Source organism: Haliaeetus leucocephalus, unplaced genomic scaffold (assembly GCF_000737465.1).
Source record: "Haliaeetus leucocephalus isolate CR32 unplaced genomic scaffold, Haliaeetus_leucocephalus-4.0 Scaffold246, whole genome shotgun sequence".
NCBI lineage: Eukaryota > Metazoa > Chordata > Aves > Accipitriformes > Accipitridae > Haliaeetus > Haliaeetus leucocephalus.
Window position 1 is genome coordinate 296,381 of NW_010972682.1, and position 10,028 is coordinate 306,408.

Below are 10,028 nucleotides of genomic sequence, written 5' to 3' on the forward strand. Positions count from 1 at the left end.
ATCCTCCCACCCAACCTGCCCCCCCACAAGCTGCAGCCAGCGCTGCCCACCCCACACCCCCACACTCCAGCTCTGGGCAAACCCGGCTCTTTGCTCAGAAACGGAGCCGGGGTCGGGGGGGGGGAATGGATGCTTCCCCCTCCAACAGGCATTTTACAAAAATCTTAGCAAACATTTGAAATGCTGCTGTGCCCCGACCGGGTTTGGCAGCTCCAATTTTGTGTCCTCTACGATCCCAAAAGCATTTAATATTTTCAAGAGAAACTGAGCTCAAACCCCCCCTTCAATCACTCACATAGGGGACCAGCAGCAACGCCGCGCTGCAGCAATCACCCCCCTAGCCCTCCCTGCTACCCCCAGTTGCCTATTTTCCCCCAAGAAAGGCCCTTGGCAAAAATCTTAAACGAAACGTAGAATCCCCTCCCTAAACCACCAGCCAAATAGACTGCTGTCAGCTCAAACTCTTCTAAAAACAACACTTGAAAATTATTGAATTGCTTGAAAATGTACATCCTTTGCTCCATCTTCCAGTTTCAGCGTCCCTGAGCTCATGTCCAAACCCAATGGGATCAAGAAACATTTCTCTTCCATTAACGGGAGATGAAAATAGATGGTCAGTTATTAATTAACAGAGCCATTAGTGATTTCCCATCCTTGCTGGTGGCACAGACGGGTTCCTGCTGCAGGTGGGGGGGAGATGATCCTCCTTTCCCTTATTTCTGATGACAATTCCCAGAACGATGAAGAGATTGGGGACAACCACAGTAGTCAGAAAGACTTTTTCCTTTGAGAAATATCATTCTTGCTGCAGAAAACTTAAATTTTTCATCACTCTCCCATTAGAGGGATTACATCTCCCCCTCCTGCCCCATGGGATCCCCATTTCTTTTGGTTCCTCTGAAAATGTGGCCCCAAAAGAGTCTGATATTGGAGTTTGGGGGCGTTCGTACATAGTTCGGTGCACAGAGCTTGTGTGCGTGCGCATGTGCACACGCATGTGCATGGATATGTGCACATTGCCAGGACACCCACGCTCCCCCCAGCACCTGGGCAGCCCCTTCTCCCTCGCCATATCCCAGGCTCCTTAATTAGAAAACTCAACAACTGAACATTTTCCACCCAAATCTGGTTTTCAGCTGCATTTTTGCTGGCTTGGATTTCACTAGGAGTGTTATTGCCTGCTCCAGTTTTTTCAAGCCTTGGTTTGAAAACAAGAGCCGAGGGAGGAGGCACATATTCCTGTGTTTGCCCGACGTGTACACCCAGCAGCAAGAATTAAAGCAGGTTTAATCCAGTTCTTGATTTTCCAATTTCTCCTTACGGGAAACTGCCCTCACCCAGCTCCTGCCTTTTCCGAAATGACACCCACCGGTGAGCCGAACCTGGGCAAAAAACAGTAACATGCCACCCACTCTCCACAGTTAAGACAAACACCCTATACTTAAGGTTATTTAGGAAGCAGAGGCACGTTCATGCCAGTGGAAAGTACTGGATTATAAAATAGAAGGTCCTGTGTCACTGTGGACCATCTGGCTGGGAAGGGGGTGACTAATTGCACCGCACAACATGACATCTAAAAATATAATGAAGCACGTTGAGAAAGGCCAAGCAGTGAAGTTAGTTTGCTGAACTTCAGCTGCTCGACCATCCTGCATCACCAGGGATGGAGCATCGGGCCAAAATTTCATCACAGGTGACCCCAAACACGCCCGGTGCGATTTTTCGCATTGTTTTGGGCAATACGGTGCCTCATACAGCGCAGCTGCCTCGGCACGGCCGCTCGTGGAAACCAGCGCTGCGCCACAGTTGCTTTGACTCTTGAGAAAAGCCATCTGTGCTTGCAATTTTTAAATTAAATTTACCGGACATGCTCTCAAAGCAAGAAGAACCGGGCTGGTCTTCTCCCTTCCGGCAAATTCTGGATGGCTGTTACAATTTTATACCAAATAAATTTATGGTTTTTCTTGCTCTGGCTTGCTTTCTGATCTGGCGCTTCCAGTAACTCAGCATGCTGGGAAACAATGTTTTCTTCCAGGCCCTATAGAAGAGCACAAAACACTATAAAATCATCCCACCACCTAATTAATTTGAGGAGTCACAGGAGGAAACTTGGAGCAGGAGATGCTAGCCGGAAAGTTGCACTGTGACATCGAGAAAACCCACTTTGACCTTCAGTGAAATAAAGGTCCTGATTCTGCTGAGGGCAGAAAGCAGCTCCAATATCCACGCGAATGGAGAAATCAAGCTCAAAGCTGCGGCTCTAAAGAAAGAAGTTGCAGGATTTGTCTTGGAAAACAGTTCTCGGAGAAACAGCTTTGCCCTCCACAAAGTCCAGGTTAGCCAGGGACCACGGTGCTGTCAGCCCAGCGCCCTGCCCCATCCATGTCTTGTCTGAAAGGACAAGATCCTCGGGACACACAGATGTTTGTCATCAGCTCCACCGCGGTCACAGCAAATTTATAAATGCGGCTCCATTTCTGGGGAGAGACTCTACTCATGACTATTATCTGCATAGCTAAGGATGAGATGTTGGAGCTGCAGATGGCAATTAGTAGAGGAGAATCTGGCTATCGATTTCAATGCAAGTTGCTTCAAACATGGGATGCCAAATCCATTTCAGAAGCAACTTGCAAAACACAAAGGCCTGAGATGAGGCCAAAAAAAAAAAAAAAAAGCTAAATCTGTGCTTCGTGCCTCAGTTTCCCCACCTCTGAGGGTGAATTCCTTTGCAAAACACATGGATAGCCACTAAATGAGAGTGCTATATAACACTCAAACTAGAGGTGCTGTCAATGAACGAATATAATAATCCTGGTCACATGGATGACACCCTCACATGCAATTCCTTGCTCCTATGGTTCAGGGCAAGATCAAAAGTTTGCTTGAGGGCAAACCACAGCCCAGCGAGGTTCACCCAGGGTCTGGCAAAGAACCAGCCGCAGGACCAGAAGCTGCATCCTCTGCATCCCCCAGCCACAGCCGTCCACCACCTCCCAGAGCTTTTCGTTCAAAAGACGCTTTCCCCAAGAGGCTAAATAGAAAGATGGGACAATAACACGCATGTCGATCACATCCATGTGCTGGAGGAGCCCCTTTCTGCCCCACTGCTCTCTAAATACAGCAGGACACGAGCCGGGAGAGCCGACCCCATGCCGCCAGGTGCTGATAAGCCTCTTCCCACCTGGAGAAGGATCAATTAAACTCCTGTAAGTCACTGAGCTGGAGCTGATGAGGTTTTCAGGAGTGAGAAGAGCTCTCGCTTATGCCCTTCCCAGTAACACACTTGGAAGGTGCGATCCAGTCCATGCCATCGTGGCACTGAGCCTCTCTCAAAAGGCCAGTTCAGGTTTAGTGACCATGAAAACCTTGCCATTCTCCCACGCAGCCTTCCATGTTCTTGGAAAAAGCCAATGTGACTTTTCAAACATCCCTAAGTATTTATGGAAAATTCATTTCCACCCAGCTAAAGGTGAATTTTGAAAAATTTCCATTCCAACTTGAGTTACAGCTCCCCTGCCCAGCCCTACACGTGTCGAGACCCCAGGACAGAAGCGGCTTTGATATTCACAAAGCTCAACAAGCCAAAACACACCCAGAGCCCTCAACCAGCCCATCAAACAGTGCATCAGGGACCAAGTTTGGGAGCATCCTGGATTACACAGAAGAGGACTGCTGCCTTAGCTGACCCCGGTAAAAGCCGATGGCAGGATCTCATGAAGGTCCAGAGCCTGTCGCGTTGGTCGAGGTGCAAATATTCGAATTTCTGATCACGAAGACAAGTCCTACTTCATATGGGCTAAGACATGCTTTAAATACTCCGCTTGGCCCACTGCGTCCGAGGGGAAAATCTCCTGGCAAATGTCACAAGCCTGAGCACCCTCGGAGGTGAGGATGGCTCCTTGCCCAAGCGTACCGTCCTCCAGCATCCAGCCCGGCGTCCAGGACGTCTGCAAGGAGCAAAGGGGAAAAGTGGTCAATGGGAATGGCAGAAGCAGCCTTTTTTCAAGCCCCCAGCTGCGTCCAGCCTCCATCCTGGGGTCTGCCATGCCAAAGCACAGCCTCCAAAAGCAGACACCAAGTTTTTGTGCCTGCAGAAAGGCTGGGCTAAGGGCTGCTCCCCCATGCTGGAGTCTGGGGGAGCTTCAGTCCCCCCTTGCTCCATCCTCGCCAAAAATCCACCAGAGGATCCTGTCTCTGTATGGCACCTGAGCATCCCCCATTGCCCATCGCTTATATCTCAGCAGCTACAATTGCTATCCAAGCCAGAACATGCGAAAAGTGCTTTTGTAAAAAGCAAGGTGGAGCGCATTTGTAATTTCCTTTTTGTGCCATTATCATTTAAGTGCTGATAAGGCACATTAGGGCTTTACCAGACAGACACCGCTTCCATTTCTTTCTTTCTTCTCCTTCTTCTTAAAAAGAAACTAGCTTCTAAATATAGCCCAGGCTGAAAATCAATAGCTTTCCCCATGAATATGTAGCCATGGCAGATGTAAAATAATTTTTAAGGGCTTCATTTGGGAGAAGGAATGAAAGGAAATGGGCTTGGCATTATAGGCACCCTCACCAACCTCCAGGGTTGGTGTCCCACCTGTAACACACATTATGAAGGCTTACCGGGAGGACTGAGGGGCCAGAGTTTAGGGTGTCTTTAGAAATCATCCTTTTCGGGGCATATAAATCAGAGAGAAAAAAGGAAAATATTTAAGAGCTCATTTAATTTCCAGAGCCAAAGGAGGTTGATACAGTTTTTCCCCCTGAGACTGAATCGACTGTTTCAAGAGTTCTTCAATGCCTCAGAAAGGATCATGGGAGGGACTTCTCCCAAAGTGCATCAGGTGCTGCTTGGCAGCCAGATCCCAGGGGCTTCTATGTACCCAATTCCCCTGGGAACCAGAGAATTGGGTGCCTAGGGACTTTTTCAGGACATAACCCTAAACCTCCACTCTGCCTCGGCTTCCCATATGTTACAGCAGGGCTGAAGGAGAAGATGCTGAAGATTGACAGATGCCATTATGCTAGGAAGAGCATGCAAAAGTCATAGATAAAAATCCCCGTCAGCTTGACACGTTACCTTCACAGGTCCTCGGATCTCTACCGGGACTTTAGCCTCAGCAGGCAGAGCACTTTCGCTGGGAGCATCTTCTCTCCGAAGGGCTTCTGGGGCTTCGTAGAGATCCAGAAGAGTCAGGAAGGAGTCCACGACAACTGGATTTGGTGCCACCAACTCCTGCGGGCTGCAGCAAGTCCTCACTTCTTCCTTGGGGCCTTTCAACGTAGGAAGCAACCTACAGGTTTTCAGCCACGTATCTACATCCACCTTCTCACTCCTCTCTGCCTTGCTGCTGCCAAAAGCTCCGGCAAGAGCCGCTCCTCCAGTTCCACCACTGAAGATGCTGCCATTCGCGGTGCTTGGTGGGTACTTGCCGTTGAAGCCAGGCAGCGTCCCGGCAGTGTGCGGCTGCGCCAGGGGATGAGCAGAGCCCTCTGGGTCGGAGGCAGCAGATGCCGGTGCCTCTGAGCATTTCTGGTGGCTGTCCGGTGGTCTTTCCCCTTCCTCTGTGACCATATCCTCCGTGCACTGGATTGGCAGTGACACGGGGATATCTTTGAAAGAAAGCAAGCCAGAGCGGTCATTCCTGGGACTCTAACGGCGTTTGTGTTTTGCCTTCCCATTGCCTAATTCTCCTTTTGCGCTTGCAAAACAACTGGGTGCTACCTCCTTGCTGGCAAAGCTCGCTTGTCCCCATCGCCTGTCCCCCAGGGAAGGGGTTGAGTCACCATCCCTGGAGGTATACAAAAAGTGCATAGACAAGGCACTTCAGGACACGGTTTAGTGGGCATAGTTGATGGTTGGACTCGATCTTAAAGGTCTTTTCCAAACTAAACGATTCTATGTTTCTATAAATCATATAGCTGGATATAAATCATACAGCTGGCTGGACCAGCGAAAAAAGGGCATCCAAGGACAGCCAGAGAGAGCTGAGGGTTGGAGGAGCATTAGCTACCTTAGGAGATGTTGAGACATTGCTGCGTCCCCAAAAGCCGGGCTGATCCCAGTAATGGCTTTGGTTTAGGTCCTGTTTGGAGACATTTAGTTGCACACCAGCCAGAAGAAGGACACACAGACGGTGGAGCTGCAGGGAAATGAGGCGAGCACAGAGGTGGGGAGCACATGGTGGGGAGCACATGAGGCTGCTGGTTTCACAGCACATGGCGGCTGTTTGCCTGAGCCAATCCCTCCTGATCACAGAAAACACCCTTTAAGGTCGGGAAGAATATGCAAAACCCTGCAGGAGTGATGTGACTGCTTTTGGGGGGACAGATGAGCACTTGGACCACAGCCGGGGGGTCAGGAGGGAGATTTCTTGGAAAACCAGGCAGGTTGCTGAGGAGGGTGAGAACATTTCCCTGGGTGGCTTCCAGGCTGTGGAGGCTCCACCACCACCCCTGCTTCCCAAAACCACTCCAGGCAATGGGTACCATCTGCCCCACACTCCTTCCCCCTCTCCCCAGGGGTAAGACGTGTGAATAAGCAGCGGCATGCCTGCGGCAGTTTTAACATGACTCTAAGCAGACACACACACACGTTACTCCGCCTTTGATGGAGAAGGCGAAGCCAAAAAGCCACGACAGCCAGCACGGGTTGCAGAGCACGCTTCTGCCTTAAACCAGCTTCACGTTAGCCCCACTTTCAACAGCAAACTTCTTGCCAGCATCAGGACAAAGCTTCAAATTACACCTGTCAGCCTCAGATCTGCAATTTCAGTGTACCCTCCCCAGCCCCGCTGCTTACCGAGGACAGGTCCCTTCCTGGCAGTCAGCTTCTGGAGGAGCTTGCCCTGCTTGGTGCACAGATCCTGCAGCCTGGCGACCTCCTCACAGAGCTGGAGGAATATTTCTTCCATCTCCATCGCGCCTGATCAGGAGAAAAGGAAGAGGAAATGACTGGCTGTGTGTTATTCAAAGGCAGCGAGGAGCTGCCGAGGTTACCCCGAGCTGATGGGATGGGGAGGACCAGGCTCGGTTGTGCTGCAGGATCCCTGGAGATCCCACGTGCTCATGTGTGCGGGACTGCAAAGAAAGAAGCACTCCCAGTTCTCTTACAATTTACACAGAAAAAAACTGAAAAGGGAAGTGATTCTTTCCGAGTCAGGGGATAACTGCACAGCCAAGCTGGGCTTTTCCACCTCTCAGCCCACAACTGCCACGAGCTCAGCTCCTAACAACCAAAAAGTCCCATTTATTGAAAAATCTACCTGGAAAAAGTTGCATTTCGCATTCACTTAGTACCAAGGGATCTAATTTTTTGTGCAGTGGCATGAGAGCAGACAAACTCCCGACAACAAACCCATACAGGGAACAGCATCCAAGTGTGAGGGCACAATTCCCCTTTCTTGAGAAGCTCAGCCCCAAGCTGCCCCTTCGGCTCTCAAAAATACCCTGCAAATTAAAATCTAGCTCATGCCCACACGGTATGCGTTAACCAAATATTGTTACTACAAAGAAAAACCTCCCTGCATTGTGTTCAACACATTTCTCCTTGCTTTAACAGCTGTATTGTGGATTAGACTTTCCAGTTTTACCATATTGCACCAATTATTACCAGTCTGAAAGATAATAAATAAAACGAAAGCTCAGTACAAATCTGCAAGCCATCTGCAAAGTACATTTTAATTTGAAAGATTCGTGCAATCTCGATTAGCATAAATATGCAAATCAGCTTTGCTTCCTGTCATATTTTCCAGGTTCGCTGCTGCTCAGCACTGCAAATCTAAGCTCCGGCTCTGTAATTAGGGGCTCGGCTGATCGGTTTGATGGAGTCTCCTCTGACACTCAGGGTGATGTGGATTCCCCGGTAGAGGCAAAAGGCAGAAATCCCGACCGGCCCAAAGGAAACGCACCCGGAGCAAGGAAAACTGCAGACAAAATGGTAAGGCTCGCTTCCAGTGCAGGTATTTCTGCACTTCTCACACAGCAAACAAGCTGTGATGGCAACTGCATCGTATTTTTGGCTGTTTGGGTCCCACTGATTCTTAAAAACCAAGGATAAATGTTTTGCACCCTCCAAAGCAGCTAACTCCATAGCTAACTTATCAAATTAAAGATTAAGAGGATATATTTTGTCTGAGAGTTATATATAATTATGCCAATTAATTATTAAGAAGTGTGTGATTTGGAGCTGTCACTCCCAAGCAAGGCTGTATTGATTTTGTATGATCCCTGCTGTTTTTTTCAGTAGTTAACTGCTTCTTCATTTCCCCCAAATTGCTTTTTGACACTAGGAGGACGGTGCACCAGGAGATTTTAATCTCCTGCATAACCTGAAAAGCATTTCACAGATTGCAATTAAAAGAAGCAATCTGAGAACACAAAAATCCTGGGGAAATCAGATGCTCGGGGTTCACCGATCAACTCGGAAGGGCAGGACCTGCCTTCAGCCGTGTTTTCCCTTGGCGCCAGAGAATGGGGCTGATTTAACGCAGGGAAAAGCCCGTCCCCACCCCGTCTCCCACAACACAGCCTGGCGTGGACCCTGCGAAGCCACAAAAGCTCCGTTTTCCACAGAAGCACACTTACTTTGGTGGGGGGCCCTCCTTTCCCCAGCTGGGTAGCCACAGCACGACATCGGGCTCGGCGAGTTGCAGCTGAAAAAAGTTTAGCAGCAGCAAACTTTGGGGTAGGGAATTTCCCCTTCAGTTTTTGTGCTAAGAGCGAAACTTCTGCACGGCAGCGAGGGCAGCGAGGCAGGAAACAAAGCAGCAGTGAATTACAGACAGCCACTGCGCAAACCCAGGGTTTAAATTTAGCTCTGAAAAGCACAGGAGACGATTATGAAGGCCAAGGGTGGCCTCACAACGGGTGAGTGTTGGCTCCTCTCTGCGCTGCGCTGGGTGAGGCAGGTGCCTTTTCTGGGATTCGGTTTCCCCCCACCTTTCTCTAGCAACTCTTCAGTGCTTTAACGCGGAGGCTGCTGGGTATTTGTGCGTCTGCGGTGCCCCCGAGCCCTGCCCGACTTATCCCCTGTAAGGCAGCTAATATTCAAGCTAATATCCCAATAATCCAAATTAATACTCACTCTGCCCCAGCTCAAATCTCCCAAATCCTCCGTATAGCACAGGAGCCAAAGCAAAATCCTCAGCTGGGCAATTAAAACCCGCCCAGGGCTCGTCCCTCTGAGATCCCCGAGAAGCCACTGGGGTTTTCCCCGTTGCCCTTCTGCTTTTCCTCCCTCCTGCACATCTCGATTGCAGCCTCTCCTGGGGTGCAGGGGAGGTTTGGGGGCTGCTTGCGCCCTTCCTTGCAAGCACAGGAATCCCTCACCAACGGGCTTGTACCTGTCACATCATCCCTGAAGCGGCTCTTTCAAACCACCAGTATCTCACCTTGGCTTTTCCAGGGAGTTTTTGTGCAGTGTCTAGCAGCTGCTGATCCTCAGGCCGAAGCTTCATGAAGATACCACCATCTAGTGTTAAACACGGGTCTTAAGGACGTGGGAAACGGGGCGCTTGGAGCAGGGGGCTCGCCGTTTTGGGGGATCGCGGCCTCGTGCCCAAACACAGGTTCAGGGCGCCGGTGGAGAGCAGCAAGCTGGTGCAAGTGGCAGGTCGACGTGAAGAGACAGACTAATAAGGGATGACACAGAGGGATGGGAATAATTAGCAAGTTCCCGTGTTGATAGTCTATTTATAGCGAGCGGTGCGCTCACAAAAAATATTGCCAGCAATTATTACATCCCAGTAAAACTGACAGTAAATAAGCTCCCAGCCACAGGGAACTGCTGCCCCCGAGCCAGGAAGCTCAGGAAGCTCTGCAGCGCCCATGGAATAATTAATAAATAAGAGTAATAATAAAAAACGTGGCACGAACTGAGGAACAAGCACAGGTAGGAAGGGCGTTCGCACCGTGCTGGGGCCTCTCTCCCTGCCAGCTGGCAGTCGGGCAGCACCCCCAGTGCCAGGCCTTTACTGGTCCCCAGTGCACCTGGGGTCATGCCCTTATGGCCTCTATAGGCCCTGAGGCTCCCA

General features: G+C 50.1%; 1 protein-coding gene across 1 annotated transcript in view; it reads right to left on the minus strand.

Annotated features, from left to right (window-relative positions):
• SLC4A8 (solute carrier family 4, sodium bicarbonate cotransporter, member 8) overlaps positions 1–6,914 on the minus strand; it is a 25,866-nt gene extending 18,952 nt beyond the window's left edge. The window contains exons 1-3 of the mRNA XM_010568537.1: positions 6,797–6,914; positions 5,075–5,607; positions 3,914–3,947 (exon numbers count right to left, since the gene is read on the minus strand). Coding sequence (XP_010566839.1) covers positions 3,914–3,947; positions 5,075–5,607; positions 6,797–6,914 — 685 coding nt within the window. The remainder of the gene's footprint in view (positions 1–3,913; positions 3,948–5,074; positions 5,608–6,796) is intronic.
• Between the last annotated feature and the right edge of the window lie 3,114 nt (positions 6,915–10,028).